The 22,676-nt window shown below is 44.0% G+C and overlaps 1 protein-coding gene and 1 non-coding gene across 3 annotated transcripts in view; one reads left to right on the top strand and one right to left on the bottom strand.

The window, feature by feature from the left end:
- Rhobtb3 (Rho related BTB domain containing 3) overlaps positions 1–22,676 on the bottom strand; it is a 58,347-nt gene that overhangs the window by 29,691 nt on the left and 5,980 nt on the right. Inside the window, exons 4-6 of one of the 2 annotated variants that reach the window (XM_050122163.1) lie at positions 10,340–10,491; positions 9,395–9,506; positions 6,579–6,944 (exon numbers count right to left, since the gene is read on the bottom strand). In XM_050122163.1, coding sequence (XP_049978120.1) covers positions 6,579–6,944; positions 9,395–9,506; positions 10,340–10,491 — 630 coding nt within the window. Of the gene's footprint in view, positions 1–6,578; positions 6,945–9,394; positions 9,507–10,339; positions 10,495–22,676 lie in introns of both variants that reach the window. The other variant, XM_050122162.1, reaches the window with a different exon arrangement.
- LOC126488622 (small nucleolar RNA SNORA71) lies at positions 1,600–1,735 on the top strand. The gene has a single exon (XR_007588768.1). It is a non-coding gene; the product is annotated as a small nucleolar RNA SNORA71 (small nucleolar RNA).

Below are 22,676 nucleotides of genomic sequence, written 5' to 3'. Positions count from 1 at the left end.
ATCCCCAGAGCCCACAGCAGCAGCAGACCTTTTCTGAGCATCGCCTCCATTCTGGCCACCTGCAAAGCTGCTCTTCTGCCCCCACTCCTGCCCACTGCCTTTTCTCCAAAAGATGATCTTTCCTGCCCAACCTCCCTGCTTCCAAAGACCTTTCATCCTTGTGATCATCCTATTATTCAAGCTAAACTTTCAAAATTATTATTTCTGCTCATGATGTTCCAAGGAGTCTTAGTTACTGTTCTACTGCTGTGAAGACCAAGGCAACAACAAAAGAAAGTGTTTAACTAGGGGCTTACCTATAGCTTCAGAGGCTTAGTTCATTATCATCGTGGTGGGCAACATGGCAGTATGACTGGTGTTGGACAAAGAGCTGAGAACTACATCCTGACCTGCAGTCAGGCAGGCAAAGAAAGAGAAGCCTGGGCCTGGTGTGGCTTTGGAAACTCCAAATCCCATGCCCACTGACACACTTCCTCCAACAAGGCAACACCTCCGAATCCTTCTAATCCTTTCAAACATTTCCACTCCCTGGTGACTATGCATTCAAATATATGAGCCTATTGAGGCCATTCTAATTCACCCCATCACATAAGGGATCACCTTCACCCTTCCATGACTTACAGGAGGTCAAACTCCTAAAAATAAAATTAAAACAATATACCATGGACAGGCAGGTAAGGAGGTCCACATTCCAGCTTGATCTGCCATTAACACTTGGGTGAATTCAAGGGAGTCATCCCGCCTGTCTGGGGGGTGATCAGGACCCTTTGGCATCTGCTCCTAATCTTGCCCTGGTGCATCCCTGCCTATCTCCAGCACTCTGCAGAAGCCCTCATGATTGAGACTGAGGACTGAGCAAGACATATAACTCACATTTTAATCCAATGAGATCAGTCAACTTCTGCCAGAGAACCAAACCTGACTCGAAGATCCTGACCCATAGGCTCTCCCTGAAGCTCAGGGTCCCTGGCACTTGTTTCTTAATTTTTTTTTACAAAAAAGATTGGTTTATTTTTATGTGTATGAATATTTGACTACATGTTTGTAAGTGAATTACATGTGTGCAGTGCCTGAAGAAACAAAATGAGGGTGTTAGTTCCCCTAGAACTGTAGTTATTCCGTTGCTAGCCATCACTTGGGTCCTGGGAATGGAACTCAGGTCTTCTCCAAGTGCCCTTCACCACCAAGCCATGTCTCCAGTCCGGGCACGTCAGCATTGCAGAGTGCTCTCACTCTTCTCTCTCACTCCGGTTTCGGGGCATTTGCCATTTCCATCCTCTTGACACTCATAGCCAGGCCAAAATTGTAAACGCAACAGCCTTGCTCCCACAGGTGCTGGTCTGACTCCAGCTCACCACTGCCCTCCTCTCCTACCTGTGACAACTCTTCTGTTCTGACGTCCCTGCTGGGTCACCGTCCATTCCGTGCTCCAGAAGAATGAGCCGCTAAAACCTGCCCCCCTTCTCTCCCTTTTTATATCGGTGATTTTTAACTGGTCACACATAGTCTTTCCACAGTCTTACAAATTCTTTGGATCATCTTTCCAAAAACCCTCCCATGCACACATAAGACAAAAGATCTGTATAAAAATGTCAGGACCCCTGTATTCAAAGGCGATTGTGTGGTGCGTATCCCTAGTCATTGATACCCCAGGGAGAGGATGCCAAAAGGTTTTTCCCTGTATTTGGAAGGTTCATTCCTTCCTGTCCTTGCTAAATCTTGGTGCTTCTGAACACAGTTTTCTTCTGACAGCCTCTTAGTCTCTTGGCTGCTGACACCAGGCTGAGTGTCCTCTGAGACTTGCAGACAGAGGTGTTTGTGTTGCTAAAGACCGCACAGCAAGACACTACACAGAGCAAAGCTGGGGCTGCAGCCGGCCCAGAGCATCATGAGAGAGCCGCTCACTCTGCTTAGTAACTAGCTCAAGCATGGGTGACCAGTCCTGACACCAGTGCCTCAGAGGGCTATACGCTAGGCTCATGCCCACCCGCTAATAGCCTGGAATGACTACAGCAAGAAGAGGTTTTTCCACTGAATCTGTAGCTAACTTTTCTGCCATCTCCCTAACCCCTGAGCAATAATTCTCATACATAAAAGAAGGAACAAAAATGCCAGGATTATCAAATGCCTTAGAAACCAATGGAGCCCAGACTGTGCCTCCATTCTAGCTGGGCATCATACTGTCCTGAATAAAAAGAGTTTGTTAGACTTTCTGGAGCTAGGGTTCCAGACACTGGCGTCTTTTAAACCTCCCAGAGCTCTACTGTACTCTGAGTGCTACTGTTGAGCGTATTCTTACTTTAAAAATTCCAGCCAGCCTACAAACCACAATCCCAGAGAACTTAGACAACAATGAGGACACTAAGAGAGACTTACATAGATTTAATCTACATGGGAAGTAGAAAGTAGAAAAAGACAAAATCTCCTGAGTAAATTGGGAGCATGGGGACCTTGAGGGAGGATTGAAGGGGGAAAGGGGAGAGGCAGGGAGGGGAGCAGAGAAAAATGTAGAGCTCAATAAATATCAATAGAAATAATAAAAATAAATAAATAAATAAAAAACTAAAATCCCAGACATTATCAACACCCAGATAGTGGCACACAGCCTACAGCAGGCACAGCTGTCTTTGTCTACCCTCATCTATACTGAAGGAGAACATAGTTACAATATCGGTACTAACCTTTAATATTGTGGAGTAAACCTTACATCTAGCTAATAATAGTAAAATGATGTTAACTAAAGAACATCTACACACTACCTCCATTCACAGGACTACCTGAAAGCAAGCATCGAGTAATCTGAATAACGGGCAAACCTGAGGGGGCCACTCCGCTGGTCGAAAACAGACTCGGCAAGAGCCAGAAACCAAGACAAATTCCTAAGGGCACTCAAGCGAGCAGGCTGCTTTCGTAGCTAGAAATACTAATCACTTATCTTTGACACCCTAACTGCCAATAAAACAGCCATCCTGAGACTAGGCCTTCCTTTCCGCGGTGATGATGTTTAAGATGAGATTTACCCCTGAACAATGTTTTCGGGATCCAGGGATTCAGCATTGCCAACAACAGGCACGGTGCCATGAGGCTGGACCTGTAGCAGCTCCTCATCTTGCACTGTTCACTGCGGTTTCCCAAGGATAATTTCTCAAGTCCCTCAGCAGTTTACATAGTCTGTTGAAGAGCACAGCACGTTCAGGTACCCTACGCTGTTTCTGTTGCACAGGAAAGAGCATGAGCAGAATTGCGAGTATTGGAGAGAACCCCAGGCAAAGTGAACCCGAAGGCTCGCCTACCTGCTCACCTGCATGCGGAATTCTAGGTCACCTTAGGTCCACCTCAAAGATGCATTCTCGAGTCTCTTACAAATATTTCAATTTCTAACCAATCGAGATCACGTGACTCAGGAATTTTCAAGTCAAACTATCAAGTATTGTAAGAATGCTACAAGCGTATGCTGCTTCAGGGTAACTCCCCGAACACAGAAACTGCGGCTCTCACTCTGCCGTAGCCCTGGTCCGCAGGCATTACTTACCAAACGTTAACACTTCTTATACATCGGAAGGTTAACACACACCTGGACTGTATCTAAAAAGTTATTCAAAACTTTTTAAGAGGAAAACAGACTGAAGGCTCATATGTGAGTATAAAATGCTAACCGGACTTTGAAATAGTGACTTCTAACACTAAGCCAAAACATCTACATAGCCCAATTCCCAGAGGCAAAAGGCAAGTCTGGCATCATTTAGAAAGAACCTTTGTGGTCTGGTTGACTATTTTTTAAAGGGCAGAAGACAGGTTTATTGTAGCTTTTGAGCCCTGTTTATGCAAGCTGTGCCATGGAGTTCTGTCCTTGCTTAGCAGCCCCATTGCCATACACAAACCACGGCTGTCCTCCAATGTCCCTGACAAATGCTGTGACCTGTGGACTGTGAAGAAACCACTATGCAGTGGGTCTGGAAACCTGCGCTCCATGCAGAGGCTTGAAAATGTCCCAGATCTTCCAGGCCTTATTGAAGATCCTATGATACATGTAGCTTTAAGATTTTTTTGTTTCACTTTGTGTACATGTGTGTGTGTGTGTGTGTGTGTGTGTGCGTGTGCGTGTTTCTCTGTAGCTTTGGTGCCTATCCTGGAACTAGCTCTTGTAGACCAGACTGGCCTCAAACTCACAGAGATCCGCCTGCCTCTGCCTCTGCCTCCCAAGTGCTGGGATTAAAGGCGTGTGCCACCACCGCCCCGCCAAAAAATAATATTTTTTAAAGCACTAATCTATTAACAAATGAGAACCTAACAGAGAAAACAAACAAGAGTGATACTCAGATATTTTGTCTGGGCAATGGCATCTGTGTTTGTTTTTCTTGTAGCGAAAATACATTTTAAGGAACTGTGTAATGGTGGCTTTAGCATCTTCTAAAATGGAATTTAGGCTTCCTTTTGCTCAGTTCAGATTTATCGTTTGTACATAGTTAAAGAATGATTGATAAGAACTTGCAGATCCAGCTTTTCTTCCGTTTCCACCTGCATCAGGCTCCTTCTACCTCAGCCCAAGGTCAAACCGCCCTATCTCCTGCCTGCCTGAGACACAGGAGACCAGAGCAGCAGTGCAGAAGTGGAGAAGCTCTGAGCTGGCCGAGGAGCTCACTTTCCCGATATTGCATAGCCTCTGCTGTGCCCAGGCACCCCATTTCCTTGCTCCCGGCCCAGTCTCTCAACTGAAATCTAAGCCCCGGTTCATGAGCCACAGCCCAAGCCCAGTATCAAACACCTGCTGGGAACAAAGCTCACGCCGCACTCCACCCCAGTCACATCACCAGAATTGGACACTCTGGTGACCTCTGACCTGTCTAGATAAGGAAAGGTCTCAACGCCGGCCTCCCTGATGGAGCTTCCCCACTGAATTCCTGTCTTTCCCACTCTACTTCAAGCTCCCTCCATCCCAACCACACTTGAGGCTTCGAAAGGCCAGCCTGAGCACAAAGAGAACAGCATCATAGCTTGCAGAAACCGCAGCAACAATTCCCCCAAGCCCTGCTGGCCCCATCTTCTCCTCTGTGATCCATGTCTTAGGAAAGGACCCCTGGTCCCCAGAAGACAGCACGTAAGGACTGCATGTTTACCAGAGCAAACATACAGGCGAATAAAACCTCTTTGCAGTAGGCTCTGAGGGAATTCCCTCATTCTGAAAGCTGTCCTAGGTAGCTGGCAGGGGAAGGCGTGGGGGTACACAGAGAACCTTTTCTTCTTTTTGCCTTTTGTCCACTGGCCTGCATTCACACACCCCCCCCCCCAAATCTCTATTGAGCTGACTTCACAATGTACAAAGCATCCTAGGAGAATGGCCGGCAGGTTCAGTCTCTGGGTACTGGACCTGTTTTACAGCTACCATACTAAAGAAGGCATAAATAACTCAGAGTGCTCGTGTGCCTTCCAGGATCAAATGGATGTTATGGGAGGGCTGCTGAATAATTCATAGAATTTCAACAGTAAACTCACTGGAAAGTCAAACACCTCCGTCAGTGTTGCTTAGACATGTCATTACAACCATTTTTCTTAACATGCAAACATCTTAACTGTTTTAGACTTAGTATTAAATTCTGAGCTGTGAGATCCAAGTTTAAACACTAAAATTTGTAGACCTAGAAGAAATCATGAACTTGATGGCTCCAGCTACTTGAACCTGCTCTCCAAGGCCGCTGAAACACACTGTCAATCTCCCACGCTGAAGGCAGTAGGCCCTATGGGGCCGCACTTGTGAATTTCCCAAAACACAATTCCCTAAGCACGACCACATTATTCTCACTTTTCTAGCAAAACTCAACTACAGCGATTCTTTTTAAAAACATAGTTAAATTTTAACCACCTGGTTTCTTTGGGTCGAATAATTTCCCACTGCATACATATACCATTTTCAGTTTGCTCATTAATACATTGCTGACATGTGGGTCACATTCACCATTTTATCCACGGTGTACAGTGCTTCTATGAGCACGGCTGTACAGCTCTTCTTTGACACCTGCTTTCAGTCACTTAGGTAGATACCCAGAAGCGAAGTGCTATGTTATGTGGGAATTCTGTTTTTAAGTTTCTAACAACTGCTGTGCTCTTTCCAATGCATTAAAAATGACTAAGTGACCACCTGCATGACCCCGAAGATATTATGGTAAATGAAATAAACCATCCGAGGCACACAGAGTAGTCAAAACCACAGAGAGTGCAGCGGCTGCCCGGGGCTTGCCGCGATTTAATGGGGACATACTTTCAATTTTCAAAGTAAAGAAATGTAGAAATAATGGAAACAATTGTATTCTATAAATGCATCTGGTATCATTGGATTGTACACTTAAAAAGGGCTAAAATAGCAAATGCATGCTATGTGATTTTGCCATTAAGGCAAATAAATTTGTCAAAAAGACAAAAAACTTGAACTAATTTCTACATATAAAGTAAATACTACATTTCATGTATAAGTATCACCTCAGATGTCAGGGGCTAAGATAAATGTAAAATTAACCCAGACTCTCACAGACTTCCAGGGAGCTTGAGAGAGCAGAAGGGCCCGGAAGAGTCGGCCAAGGTACCTGAATAAATGAAGCGCAGAATATCGGACAAACACGAGCAGAAGAGCGCGTCCTTCACGACGACTCGCAGCGGCGGGTTGCTGGGAGATTCCTGGCTAGCACCTGGACGCACAGCATCTCTGTTGATGGCGAAGAGGTCCCGGGTCATCCGGACGATGCTGGGATCCTGAATGTCGGTAGGGCTCTTCACATTAAACAGCAGCATGAAAACGTGGCTCACAGCGCAGAGAACAATCTTGTGGGCCTGCGCGACGCCCGTCACTTCCGGATGGTAAAACACCACGTCCACACACTGGCAGCAGGACAGCAAGTTGTTCAAGTCGGAGTGGTAGTGCGATGCTTCGGCTTTCAAGACAGGCATCTTTTCTGTTTCCGAGGGACAATAAAGATAATAACCTATTTTTATGTCTACAGGCCCAGAGATGGGATCCTGCAAAGAACCAATACTTGCCCGTTTGCTTAAGTCTACAAATCACTGTACAGTTTAACCTAAGAGCACATGAACTCGGTAGTCCATCAGGGATTACCGAAGCACATTTTACAGAACGCACATGAATATGACATTTCATTTTGTACTGAAGATGAAAACCTAATGACTTGAGCAATAAAGTAACATTTCTCATTATTTTTGTGGCTCAAACCAAACACTCTCCCAGGTACAGGCCTTTAGTATGGGGGCTGGGACCAGGTACAGGCCTTTAGTATGGGGGCTGGGAGTCAACATTCTTCTGATTAAAAAAAAAATTCAACTAAGTTCTGAAGAGCCTACTTTCAAATCTTCAGCATCTGATGAGGAGTGGAGGCCAAGGGGGACCACTTAACACCAGCAAATCCCCATGCCTTCATAAATTGCAATGACTCTAACTACTCTATTGTCTGACATCATCCTAACAATTTTACTTTGATCCATGTCTTTTTATTACTTCTAGTGAAATAATCTCCCTCACCAATCTGCCAGTGGCTCTTCACTTAACATACCTCAGCCGTGGTGGTGACTGCAATCCATGGGCTCCTACACAGAACATGCCCTTAGATTTCCCATGACTAGTTTGATCCTGCTGAAGAGAGCTTTCCATGAGCCCAGAATATATATCCTCAGCTCATGTCCTCCCCAGAAAACCTGACCTTGTTGACAAACCTGAGCAGAGGGATGTAAGGGAAAGACTGCCCATGCATGGCACCCCAAGCAAGTGAGTCAACTCCTTCAGCAATAGGAGTCCTTTATATGGACTAGGCTTGGGAGCTGGGTCTGGGACCCTGATAAGCAGCTTTGAGGACCAGGTTCCCTGCGGTGCACCCCAGGCCACCCTACCTCACAGGACCCCAGATGCTAAGTCCCAGAGCCCAGTGCTAATCCCTAGAAGCATTCCACCCCAAAGACACCTGCGGGCAGTCACACTGCGTCCTGTTTTATTTAGAGCTCGGCCCACGGTCATCTAAACTAAAAGACACATGAAACAGTCTTGTAAACACACAGGTTATCTCTGCTGCCAACACACTGCTGGGGACCTGATATACTATATTACTCAGACCCCCAAAGAAGCCACTTGGAGAGTTTCTATCTGTGTCAAACAGTGTTGGGTGTTTGGTTCTCTCCTTTGGATCAGTGAGAACAATTAGCTGTCTCCACTATTTGTTCTTTTCGCCTTGAAGGTATTTAGGCCCCAGAATTTACCACATAATAGACCTTACCTGAACCTTATCTGAAACTGGAAGTGATTCCTCAGTTCTAACTTGTGTTCCCTTGGTTGACATCTACACTGATTCAATAGCTAGTTCTCCTGTGCCTACTTTAAGGTGCTTTTTCTTTTTGACAAATAGGAATTTCTCACATTTATGGAATACACACTGGTTATTTATACAATGTGCATCTCATCATCATTTCTTTGTATTTGAGGCTTTCAAACCCATCTTTTCCATGTCTTCATAAAACACAATAAATTATCATAATAAACTGTAGTTAGCTGGGCAGTGGTGGCACACCTTTAACCTCAGCACTTAAGTGGCAGAGGCAGGCTAATCTAAGTAAGTTGGGTGCCAGCATGGTCTACAAAGTCAGTTCCAGGACAGCCAGGACTGCTATACAGGGAAACCCTGTCTCAAAAACCAAACCAAAACAAAAGTGATAGAAAACTATAGTCATGGTTCTATGATATCAAGTATCTATTATTTTTAGAAATAATATCGAAGACAAACTGACCCAACAGATAACAGATTTCATGATTATATCATAAATCATGTAAAATGTTTTGATGATTGTGATTTTACACTCTGTAGCACAAATGACAGTGCACACACACATTCTTTCATTCATCCTGCAGTAATTAACTCTGTCATCCTGCTTTATCACTAGACACGAAGGTACAGACACAGGTACACGCGCACACCAGCTGAATCCTTTAAAAGGTGAGTTGCAGGCATTAGACGACTGTGAGAACACTGACTTAGTAATCATGATAGGTGAAAAAATTAACAATAAACCTACAACCTCATCTTGCTTTCAGTTCACATTAAGATTTCACCAAGTGTCCCAAGATTGCTTTTTGGATGACTTTTTGCGCAGCACCCAGTTAAGACTGGCATGGCCTTTTGTAGCTACCTGTCAGTCTTTTATCTCCATGGTGCCTCTCACCACATGCTAAGAATCTAGAGGATCAAACTTGACGTCAGCACTTTCTCAGCAGTGTGGTTTGACTAACACCTGCTCTAGTGTCAGTTAAGAAAGTCCTGGCCCTTGACCCAGGTTCACTGGGAATGTCGAACGGCCCTGAGCATGCTCAGATTGATCTATGAGGAATGTCCTAAGGTCTGCACACCTGGCTGTTCAAGTTGAGGCGGTCTAATTCCGTGAAAGGAGTTGGTCATTTTCCTTTTCCTCATTTTTTCACTTGTCTTCTGATTTAAGGCTTGAATCATAAAATACTCCAACTGAAACATGAATCAAAGCAGAATTAAGTCCAACACAATTATATCTGACATGACGATTTGTATTCCAGATCACATCTGCAAATGGTTTCTATGTCAGTGCCAACACTAACAAACATGTGCAAACAATTTTTAATATTAAAAATATGTATTTAGAAGGATTGACTTGTTTTGTCTGGGGCTCATGGGCTGGCTAACTTTGCCACTGGTGAGCTGCAGCCCACCAAGACCTTGGCTCACAAAGAGAAGTGGATGGCACCTTAAGCAACACTCAAAAGTGACCTCTGAATGACCACTGGCTTCTACACACGGCACGTGTGTCCCCCACAATGCTGCACATGGTGAAGCGCATTTCATTGGCCAGCATGGGGACCTCTGGGTGACACTAACCAGCCAGCCTAGCTTACTTGGCATGTGCTAGGTCAGTGAGCGTCCCTGTACCTAAAAAGGGGGAGCAGTGTCCTCTGGCCTTCACACATAAGTATGAACATATGTACCCATGCCCACATGCAGGCATAGGGGTCCATGTATGTGCATGGACACACACACACAGATACAGACACACTAACAAGATTACTATAAACTTGTGTAGGTTTGTATTAGAACATGTGATTTTGACATACACAAGGACCCATTTTGAAAGATTCTAAAAATCTTAACAGATGACTAAAAATGTTTCATTTGGATAGAGAATTTTATAATTTTACACTGATTAAGCCTCTGGCACTTAACTCTTATTGTGTTTCTCTGATGCTTATGAAATGAAAGCACTCATTGAGGCCCTGGAACGTAGCTCAGCAGCAGCCTGCACAGGAGCTCACAAGCTCTCCACTTACCACTCCTCCGAAATACTTTCCGATGTAGAAGTCATCAAGGCTGTGCAGCTCCAGGTAGGTAGCTCCCAGTTCTTTGGCAAGTTGGATCCCTTCTGTGGTACTAACACAGCTCCCTCGGTCTGAGGTACACAGGGGGCATGTACAAGGTAATTCTTCTGAGGGCAGGAATGCAAAAACAGAGAGCTTTTAAATTAAACAGAAAAAAGGGCAGTACGACTATTAATGGATAGATTCACTATATACTAGACTCTCAATAAACAGTGTAAGTGTGGGGAAAAGTCCTTAGATGAACCAGCACCGGCCGTGAGGAGAACAAGTGCTTCAGAAGTCAGTTAGTGGCTGTGATACCAACCAGTCAGTGACAATGGACCCAATGTAGTTACACAACCACAACATCACATCACTAGCCCATTAGATCAAACATAACCATCATGACAACAGAGGGTTGGGTCTTCTTCCGTTATAAATTTCCTGTTAAGTAGGTTACCAAGTTTGATTAAATCTTATACTTTTATTTTAATAGAATTCCCAATTAATATGAATTTTAAAGTTGTAGGCAGCCACACTTCTACCACCTCATAAATTTCATATCATATGCATTTGTGTGTGTGTGTGTGTGTGTGTGTGTGTGTGTGTGTGTATAACAGTCCTGGTTGTCCTGGAACTCACTCTGTAAACCAGGCCAGCCTCAACTCACAGAGGTCCACCTGCCTCTGCCTCCCAAGTGCTGGGATGAAAGGTGTGAGCCACCACCGCCAGTATCAAATGCATTCTTAATGCTATCATTTAATTCTGAAACATTCTATCTGAAGATTTATTTTTATTCTATGTCTGGGTGTTTTGCCTGCATGAAATCTGAGTTCCATTAAGTGTCAGGTACCAGCAGAGGTCAGAAGACACACTGGATCACCTGGAACTAGAATTACGGAAGGTGAGGAGCCATGACGTGGGTGCTAGGAAAGGAGTCCAGGTCCTCTGGAAGGGTAGCCAGTGCTCTCAACTGCTGAGCCGTCTCCCCAGACCCTAAAACATTCTACCTTAGCAATCAAATCAGATCAAATTAAAATTTAAAGACTAAAAAGTATGTAATAAAAAAGCAAACTTCTTAGGATTCATGTGTTTACAACAGGAAAAGTGTGACTTATGGCATCTTTACACTCTTCCTAAAGCCCAAAATATATATTCAGCTCCATAGTCATCAGCCAGCTTTGCTTTGTCTCAGGGATAAACATCAGATATTCCATATTCAATGTGTCAAAAGAATGAGGCGGTCTCTGAGAAAGGCATTTTGTTTGGTGGAGGAGGGTCATCTTTCTATCTGTTGCTTTCATTGGTTAATTAATAGAGAAACTGCTTGGCCTTTGATAGGACAGAAAATTAGGTAGGCGGAGTAAACAGAACAGAATGCTGGGAGAAAGAAGCCGAGTCAGTCAGTCGCCATGATTCTCCCGCCGGACACAGACGCAGGTTAATATCTTCCCTGGTAAACCACCAGCTCATGGTGCTACACAGATTATTAGAAATGGGTTCATCAAGGATGTGAGAATTAGCCAATAAAAGGCTAGAACTAATGGGCCAAGCAGTGTTTAAAAGAATACAGTTTCTGTGTAATTATTTCGGGTAAAGCTAGCCCGGTGGGACACAGCCCGCTGCTGCTCTTCACAATTGTTACCAGTTGGTGTCCCTGGGAAGTACATTCTAAGATGGAGACTGGTGCAGGAGGCATTGCTTGGTGCCGGTCCTAGTTAGGGATAGTGATGAAACACCATGACCATAAACAACTTGCAGAGGAAAGTGTTTAATTCATTCACCCTTCTGTAAAACAGTTCATGAAAAGAAGTCAAGACAGGAGCTCAAATAGGGCAGGAACCTGAAGGCAGGAGCCGATGCAGAGGCCATGAAGAAGACCTGCTAACTGGCTTGCTCCCCCTAGCTTGCTCAGTCTGCTTTCTTTTTTAAGATTTATTTATTTATTACTTATACAGTGTTCTGCCTACATGTTGCTATGGCTGCATGCCGGAAAAGGGCACAAGATCTTATTATAGATGGTTGCGAGCCACCATGTAGTTGCTGAGAATTGAACTCAGAACTTCTGGAAGAGCAGCCAGTGCTCTTAACCTCTGAGTTATCTTTAGAGCCCTCAGTTGGTGTGGGAAGTTCTTCTGTATATGTGCTGCTTTTATTGGTTAATAGATGAGGCTGCTTTGGCCTATAGCGGGGCAGAATAGAGTAAGATGGGAATTCCAAGCAGATAGAGGAAGAAAGAAGGTGGAGTCAGGGAGATGCCATGGAGATGCCATGCAGTCACTGAAGGAGACAGACCCCCAGAACCTTACCAGTAAGCCATGAGCCTCATGGTAGAATATAATAGAAATGGGTTCATTCAAGATGTAAGAGTTAGTTAATAAGAAGGCTAAGGTAATATGCCAAGCAGTGCTTTAATTAATAGTTTCTGTGTGGTTATTTTGGGTTCAGGCAGCCAGGAAATGAACAAGCAGCCTCTGCCTACACTCAGTCTGCTTTTTTTTATAGAACCCAGGGCCATCTTCCTAGGGATGGCACCATCCACAAAGGGCTGGGCCCTCACCCGTCAATCATTAGTTAAGTAAACACCCTACAGCCCCATCATTTTCTTAGTCCCTCCTCTTGGATGACTGTGTCTTCTATCAAGCTGACAAAAGTAGCCAGCACAGAGGCTCTAACAGCTCTTCTCAGGAATGTGGAAAACAGGTCTGAGTACTGGAAAGACTTCCATAATAGTGCAGTTGTACCTTAGATCTCCTTAGATCCTTCAAGTTCTCTGGAGGTTAGCATTTCAGAGTTTTTCCCACTTGAAGGAAGGTAGCTGAGCCTCTGTGTCCTACCCCTACTGTGTAATTAGATGTGGACTGCATTCTTGGAGAGGAGATTGCCTTGGGCAAGGCAGCTCCTCCCTGTGGAGACGCCTGAAGGACACTGTGTGTGGCAGCAGCCAACAAGACCACAACTGAGGCAGTGAGTGGAAGAGACAGGAAACAGCATCTGAGCCATTCCCCTGGGCAGCACACAAGTGTTTCCCAGTTACTGTGCACAGAGGAAGCATGTGTGTGCACGTATGGGTTGTTGGCCACCACGTATGAGTGAGGCCAGAAGATCATTTTCTGTAGTCACTTCTCTCCTTCCACCATGTGGGTTCCAGGGATTGAACTCAGGTTCTCAGTCTTGGCAACAAACACCGTTACGACCTAAGTTATATCATTTTAAAATTCAGAAACCAAGGAACCTTTAGTCCCAGCACTCAGGAGGCTGAGTCACGGGGATCTCTGTGAGTCTGAGACCAACCTAGTCTACATAGTGAGTTCCAGGACAGTTACACATGGACACCCTGTCTCAAGAAAATAAACAAGGAAGGAAAGAAGGAAATAAATACAATAAAGTTCAGAAACCATGTACTTTTATCTGAATTTTACAGAGAAGGAAACTGCAGCTCAAATCTGTTAAGTATCTTAGCCTTGGAGAGCAGAGAAGGAAAACACAGAAAAATGTCATTGGCTTCCCCTGATACATAAACATAAACGTGGCATATCCAAAGCAGAATAAAAAAGTTTGGATAGAGATTACCAGTTTCCAAAATAGAGCAATTAGAAACATTTTTAAGCCAGGCTTCTTAAACTGCCATATATTCTAGTCTGAGTGTATTTTTTCTAAGACTGTTTCAGTTTGTAGCAAGCTGTCTATGTAGCAATTAGGCTGCCTTGAGAAAGAACAATGGACGCTTCTCATTCTTTACAAGACCTTTGTGAACAGTGCCTTGATTTTTCTGAAGACAGAGGCCTTCTTACATCTACAAAGGTCTCCTCTGTGGCTTAAAGGGATGGGTAGGCAGATCACATTATGAAGTTGTCAGAGTCTCAAGAGGACAGTGAACCTGATGTTCAAGAATGGCTAACAATCTAACTCTGAGGGAAAGTAATTTTTATTTGAAGCCAGTAGCATGCAGTCTACCTGTTTTCCACATCACATAGACATAGCAAAAAGAAAAACTGTCATGTAGGCAGCTATCAGTTGGTTAGTTACATGTTTTCTGGATCCCAAAGGATTTCTTTCCTAATTGAGATACTCTAGATTCTCTTCTGAGCCAGTCCTGTATTTCCCCACACCATACAATTTTAGTTAACTTAAGAGGATCCAAAATAACATTCATGTTTTTGTTTATTTTGAGAAAGGATCTCATATAGCTCTGGTTGTCGTGGACCACACTATGTAGACCAGGTGGGCCCTGAATTCACAATGATCCTCCTGCCTCATGGCTACAGTAGCTCTGGGAATCAGAGTTAGTACTGCCTTTATCGTTATCCCCAACACACACACACACACACACACACACACACACACACACACACGTCTTAAGATATTATCATAAAGTGTCTATTCGTTCTTGTAAAAAAAACAATATAATTTTGCATCCAAATAAATGGTATTTCTTTCAAAGTAATGGCATTGAGGGTAGGGTGCTCTTTACAATGTTGTCATTGTTTGAAAGTTTTAGAAATTCTTTTGAAAAATTCTAGCAGAGCAACATATGAAGCTTTCGGTGCAATAAAAATAACTTGTGCGGCAAGGCTGGGGAAAGATAACTTGAAAAGAAGAATGCCATCTCCTGAAATTTATAATTATGAATGCATCCTAGGGCCACTGTGAAGTATTTTCACTGTGTACTAAAACACCAAAGATTTGGTGGTTAAGAGTGCATGTTAATCCTTAAAATGTGGCATACACCTGAAACTCCAGGACTGGTGAGGTGAAAGCAGGAGGATTATAAATTCAATGTCATTCTTGTTTATATAATGAGTTCAAGATCAGAATGGTCTACATGAGACATTGTCTCAAAACAAAGAAACAAACAAAGAGTCCAAAATGTTTTCAGAACCAAGTACGATGATAGCCACATTGCCAAGTTTGTCACAAAAAAAGGAAGGAAGGAGAAAGAAGTGAAGGAAGGAAGGAAAGGAGAAAAAAGAAAGAAAGAAAGAAAGAAAGAAAGAAAGAAAGAGAGAGAGAGAGAAAGAAAGAAAGAAAGAGAGAAAGAAAGAAGTGAAGAAAGGAAGGTAATAGGGTCAAACACAATTGTGCTAACCCTGCCTTTTAGAAGCTGAAATATGAGGTTAGAAAATTCAAGCTAAGGCTAAGCTACATAGCAAGCCCGATCTCAAACAAACTAATGCACGTATACTTAAATACACACACAGCAAGACCCAGTCTCAAACAAACACATGCATGTATGTACACACAGACACACACTGAAAGAGATAGGACTGCTTTGCTGAATAAGCTACAAGACCCCCAAGAGAATTAGCGAAGTTACCCAGCTGAGTGAAATTTGTTGTGGGGGATGAAGTGGAGGGGAGCAATACAGCCCTTGTGTGAGCAGCCAGATTTAGCTCTATAATTAACATGCAATCACATCTTTAGTCAATTCATTCCATGATTTTAAAAAAAATTATTTTCTTCATTTAGATTATTTATAAACCTATTTCATTCATTGAAAACTATTACCTACTACCAAGAGGGAGAGAAAGCTGAAAGACTCCATGGCCAACTGACCAAGGTGGATGTGACTGCAAACATCTGAAGCAATGAACACTAAAATAAAGGAATTCAGAGTTGCCGTAGGAACAGAGGAGGGACCATGCACTGGGATGGAGGTGTACAGCAAAGGCAATGGCTCAATGGAAAGAATGAATTTGCTGTGCAGTTATAGAAGGGGCACTGCAATCAGAGTGGACCACAACTGCAGAGTGTGGGCTAGGACAAGAAGAAAACACATTTCCACTTCTGAAAAAGATCTTTGTATAACTTTTATTTATTTATGTGTGTGTGTGTGCGCACACACTCGAGTGATGTGCACGAGTGAATGTGTGTGTGGGAGGTGCACAAATGTGTGTGTGCATAAGTGAATGTGTGTGATATGCACAAATGTGTGTGTGCGTGCAATGTGCATGAGTGAATGTGTGTGTGATGTGCACAAGTGTGTGGGTGATGTGCACAAGTGTATGTGTGTATGCGTGCGTGATGTGCACCTGTGAATGTGTGTGTGATGTGCATGAATGTGTGTGTGTGCACGACGTGCACGAGTGTGTGTGATGTGCGCACATGTGTGTGTGGGGGGAGGGGTGTGTGTGGCCTATGGAGCCTGGAAGAAGCTGCTGGATTCTCTGGAGTCCAAGCAGTTGTTTTGGACATCAAACCTGGGTCCTCTGAAAGAGCAGTGGGTGTTCTTCACCATTGAGCCATCTCTCCATTTTTACAACCTGAAGATGGCAACTTGAGCCCAAACCACACAAGTGACTAAATAAAAGAGAGGCTGTAAGAGGAGAGACGGGAGAAAAGGAGGAGGGGGAGAGGTGACAGACAGGACCAAGCATACTGTGACATTAAAATGAAGTGAGATGACGTCAGGTCTGGCATTAGGAGGGCCTGGCAGGACAGCACTGGACTAAACCTGGGTGTGACACAGTACAGGGGACCTTCACATACTGGAGTGACGTCCAGAGTGTTCACAACTCTAACATCGGAAGCAGGAAGCAGCAGGACCAAAGACAACGGCTGGCAGCTGGCCGAAGCGCACTGGTGGGAGGAAGCAGATAGCCCCATAGAGCCCACGGGCACCCGCTTCCACCCCAGCCACCGACAGTCACTGGGCAGAGCAAGAGAAGGAATCAACCCAGCTTGGAAAATGAAGTGCAAAAGTAAGCAAAGAATTTCCTACCATTTCAGCTATATTCTGAAACAAAACCTCACCAAACAGACTTACAAAGCCTAAAGAAAACCCAATAACATTCAACCAATGAGAACAACTATAATGAATTAAGTATTTTCAATAAGCCAATAACAAGAAATTGCAAATGAACCATTGAGAGATTTTAGATACAAAATATTTAAATTAAAATTTTAATCAAATAAAGTAGCAGAAAAACTTTTATATACACCAGAGAAAAGAGACCAAGATGAAAGCAATATAAGTTGTTGTGATGAATGGCGGGGGGGGGGGGGGGGCTACGTTCCTTGCCTCCCCGGCTCCCGGATGCCTGGCTAGCTTATGCCCCAAAATAATTACACGGAAACTGTATTCTTTTAAACACTGCTTGGCCCATTAGCTTTAGCCTCTTACTGGCTAGCTCTCACATCTTGCTTTAACCCATTTCTAATAATGTGGGTAGCCCCATGAGGTGTGGCTTACCAGGAAAGATCTTAACCTGCGTCTGTCTGGAGTGGGAGAATCATGGCTACTGCTTGACTCGGCTTCTTTCTCCCAGCATTCTGTTCTGTCTACTCCGCCTACCTAATTTTCTGTCCTATCAAAGGCCAAGCAGTTTCTTTATTAGTTAACCAATGAAAGCAACAGATAGATACAAGACTCACCTCCATCAATAAGTGAATGCTGTAATTGAAATGTTTGGGAGGCCAATGTAAGAAGACCACAAGTTCAAGCCAGTCTGGGCTACAGTGTGAGATGCTACCAAAAAGAGGAAGCAAGGATTCTGCAACAGGAAATAAGAAAGCTAAGAGCATCAGGAGAGATCCAGAATTACCAACATCAGCCATAAAGGGCCATAAAGAGAAAAATGGTGGGCTGCTGGTAGCTGAAGCCAGAAGGCAAGTGACCCTTGAAGACCAAGGAAAAGCATGAGGTTCTTCAAGGAATCCAAAGTACTGTTACAGAAAACAGGAATTGTCTCCGACATGTTCAAGTAGTCAGAAGCAGATCACGAAAACCTTTGCATTTCAGATAAGAAGTTTACAATCCAAAGTTACTCCTGTGAGCACAGACTCTGGAAGAAGGAAAGCACTAACAGAAGCGCTGGTTTAAGCCAGATGTCTCTGGCTTCCCTGGAAGGACCTGCAGTAGTGTGCACCCCAGAACCCAAGTGTGCTTGTCTGAGCATCATCCCCACCAAAAGGAATCAGGCATTTGTTGTCTTCCAGGAGGTAAGGTGCTGAAAACTGACAGGAGCTAGCCTAATAAGACGCCGTCTTAGATATGGAGCATATGTTGCACAGAGAAAAGACCATAAAATGCTGAACTTTAACAAGTCCTTATTAATCATAAAAATTGGGAGGGGCAGAGAAAAGTGGAAGCTACTTATAGAGGAAAACCAACCAACCACAGAAGAGGGACGATAGCTCACACTAGTGCAAGCACTGTGCAGCATCAGAAGGGAGTATATAAAATAATAGGCTGAATTCTTTTAGAATGTCCTTGTCGTGAAGTCTCCCTCCACCAAGTAAAAAAGGAAATTGGGGATCAAGTGTGGTTTAAGCACTAGAGAGACAGGATAACTAAACATAGTGTAGTATTTATGTCTTAAATTGAAAAAAAAAACTGTAAATCACATAATTGGAATAAGGAAGAAAATGCAAATGTAGATATTTTAAATAGTGCAGTAGATAACAATATGCTACGTTCTGGAGGGATCACCACAGTATGGGCCAGAAGTGAATAATAGCCTTACGCTTATGATGGATATTGAGCAGTCAGGAGTGAAAACAAAAATCCCACGTTACAATGTAGTCTCAATGATTTAGAAGAAAAAATGGGTGTGTGTGTGCGTGCATGCCTGTGTGTGTGATTTATAAATTCTATAATTCAATGTTTTCTTCTTACCAATTTTCTTAGTTCCTAAAGACTGTAAAGCACACACTGTTCTGCTCTGACTTGTGTTCTGAAATGACTACTCTGAGTTTATTCCAGAAAGAACATGAAGCCAGAGGTCAGCCTACCATGAACCTTAAGCTTCAAGGTCTTCATAGTTTCTTCATGGGAGAAAGCTCAACAATGTATTCTGCCACACGGTTACACACTACTATAAAATTGGCGAAGTAAAACACGCATTTGATTAAGATCACTGTCTCTGCTGGGTGGTGCATGCTTTTAATCCCAGCACTTGGAAGACAGAGGTAGGTGGATTTCCGAGTTCAAGGCCAGCCTGGTCTATGCAAAGAGTTCCAGGACAGCCAGGGCTGCACAGAGAAACCTGTCTTGAAACACCAAAACCAAACAATCAAAACTGTCTCTCTCCACTCTTAAATTTGTACTGAATGAGGCCAGACTGAAGGAGCCATCTGTGTTCTGGATGCCACAAGTGTCCTGGTGCTGGAGTGACCACAGTGCAGACATGACATGAGATCACAACGCTGAGCTGAAAGAGGACACAGCATGGGTTCAGGGCTCTGGGGCCGGAGAGTGAAGAAATAAGAAAAGACAAAAACTAATTATCACTCTCTTCTCTCTACAGGAAATATTACAAAGTAATTCATATAAAGATATCATCAAAGACTTTACAACCCAAAAGACAAAAGAATTAAAAAAATAAAGATAATAAAGAAGTGGTAAGCTCCTCAGGTCCTAGCTATACCAATTTTAGGCATATACAAAAGGATTTGTAATCATGTCACAAGGACACTTGCTCAACTGTGTTCACAGCAGCTTTATTCATAATAGCCAGAAGCTAGAAATAACCTGGATGCCCCTCAACTGAAGAATGGATAAGGAAAATGTGGTACTTTTACACAATGGAGCTGTAAAAAATAATGACCTCATGAAATTTGCAGGCAAATGTATATAACTGGAAAAAATCATTCTGAGTGAGGTAACCCAGACCCAGAAAGTCAAGCACAGTATGGACTCACTCATAGGTAGTTATACAGGATAGGATAACCAACCTACAGTCCACAGCCCCAGAGAGGCTAGATGAGAAGGGGGCCCAAAGAGGGATGCATGGATTTCCCTGGGAAGAGGAAGTAGAAAAAGATCTGGGTAAACTGGGGGCAGAGATTGGGGGATGGTGGGATGGGAACTACAGGGAGCAGGTTGGAGTCAGGATGGAGGGGGAGAGTAATAAAAGAGACATCTTGATCGGGAAAGCATTTTGGATTTATGGAGAAACCTGGTGCCAGGGAAACCCCAAGAAACCCACAAGGATGACCCCAACTAAGACTCCTGGCAATGGTAGAGAGGGTGTTTGAACTGGCCATCTACTGTAAGCAGATTGGTGACTTCCCTAGTTGCCATCAGAGAGACTCTCCAGTAACTGATGGGAGCAGAGGCAGAGACCCACAGACAAGCACTGTGCTGCTCTGCGAGAGTTCAGAGGAGGGAAGCAGTGAAGGATTTTACAAGCCAGGGCATTCATGACGGACAAACCCACAAAGACACCTGACCTGAGCTCATGGTAGCTCATGGACTCTGGACCAACATGCATGGGACCGACCAAGCCCTCTGCATGTGTGCAGCAATCATGTAACGTGGTCTCTTAGTAAGGCACTGAGAGCAGTACCTCTCCCTGCAGCTTAGCTGGCTTTAGTAACTAACCTGTTCCCCATGCTGGATTACCTGGTCCCACCCCGGCCTAAGGGGAGGAGCTTGGTGCTGCCTCAACTTGATGTGCCCTGCTTTGCACCAGCCCACAGGAGGCCTGTCTCTTCCTGAATGGAAGCGGAGGGGAGTAAATGAGAAAGAGAGGGTACGGCTGGGAGGAGAGGAGGGAGGGAAACTGGTTGGTATGTAAAATAAATGAAAAAAAAAGTTATTTAAATAATTTTTTTAAAAAGGAGTGGTAAGCTATTAAATAGAAGCATCTTTTAGACATCTGTAGCATTTGGCAGCTTTGTCATATTTGAAATTTGTTGTATTCTTTGTGCATTTATAAATAAATATTTGTTTGTTTCTATTTGTTTGCCTGAATGTGTGGATGTAAAATTGTATAAATCTGTGCACTTCCAAATATCTGCGACTTACCCTTTCAGAAAACCAAAAATGCCACCATGAAAGATTAAATGAGGGCCTAGAGAAATGGCTTGGCAGCTAAGAGCTCTAGATGGCCAGGTGCAGCTCCCAGCACCCACACTAGGCAATGTGAGGGAATCGAATACTCTTCTGGCCTCGGAGAGAACTGCCTGGGAAATGCAGACATAAACCCATGCAGGCACACATACACACGTAAATAAAGAAGAAAAAAAATCACCAAAACTTTTTTTATTCTTTTTGGTTTTTCAAGACAGGGTTTCTCTGTGGCTTTGTAGCCTGTCCTGGAACTAGCTCTGTAGACCAGGCTGGTCTCGAACTCACAGAGATCCGCCTACCTCTGCCTCCCGAGTGCTGGGATTAAAGGCATGCGCCACCATCACCCGACCCCAAAACTTTTTTTAAAAAAGGATGAAATGACGAAGAATTGATACCAAATAGGGATGAAAACAATGCAATGAGTCTGAAATTAGCTTACTGGATGTAGTTGGTGTGAGAGAAAGAGGAATCTAACAGAGCCCTTTTGGGGTGATCAGAGAGGTAGAAGGAATCCAGTAGTCAGGGGATCACATCAATAGGGGTGCAGTCTAGGGGACAGGCTACAACCAAAGAAGCAGAGTAAAGACACCATCTACATGTAAGTGCTTACAAAGACAGCCAGGGACACACCGTGTGAGTCCACGGTCTACGCAGAGAGCAAGAAGAGAAGCTGAAGGGCTGACTTACCAACCCCTCCCTGTGTTGCTGGTGCACACGGGGAGGTGGAGAGGGGATCAGAGGAGAGGGCAGAGGGCAGAAGAGCCAGGAAGCAGTGGCTGTAGTGCGGGGAAATGTTTGGATGATTGCAGAGAGCACTGTTTCTAAATGAAACAAATTTGACACTGTAGGGCTCCCTCTGGAGAACTTCAAACAAAGTCAACGGGAAAGAAAGCCCAGGAGGCTGGCTGGAGGACTGAAGCCCAAGGCAACCCAAGAACTAAGGAAACTCTTTCAAGAATCAAGAACAGGAAAAACGTTAGAGGAGACCTCCTAAGAAAGTGAGGTCAAGGCTGGGCCAAGCTTGTTTTCTCTGTAAGTACTAGTGTGAAAGAAACATAAACCTGTCCTCTCCTTCAGCAATCCACTCCAAAGAACAATCCAAGTATCAAAAGGACAGTGGAGACATAGTTGATGGCACACTCATACAATGGCATAACATACAGCGATTAAATGAGGAGGCAATATATACACACTCCGACTATGCAGCTCTGTGCCGAGTTCAAGAACAGGAGTTCAAGAACACAGCTCTCGACATGGAAGCTGTAATCACCTGGTGTAGCTGCCTCAGGAAGCCTTCTGACGCACCGCAAACATTCTAAACCCCCCTCCATGACATAGACATTAAGTAAGTTAGACATATTAAGCTGTACTCTCAGTTTAGCCAATCATATGTTCCCTACTGTGCTGGCTAGTTTGCTGTCAACTTGATACCAGCCAGAGATATTTTGGAAGAGGAAACCGCAAATGAGAAAATGCCCTGTGAGTAAGCCTGTGTGTGGTACATCTCCTTGGTTG

This window comes from Alexandromys fortis, unplaced genomic scaffold, assembly GCF_014885135.2.
Source record: "Alexandromys fortis isolate MF-2015 unplaced genomic scaffold, M_Fortis_MF-2015_v1.1 scaffold_163, whole genome shotgun sequence".
In the NCBI taxonomy this organism is placed as follows: domain Eukaryota; kingdom Metazoa; phylum Chordata; class Mammalia; order Rodentia; family Cricetidae; genus Alexandromys; species Alexandromys fortis.
This window is presented reverse-complemented; position numbering and strand designations above follow the sequence as displayed.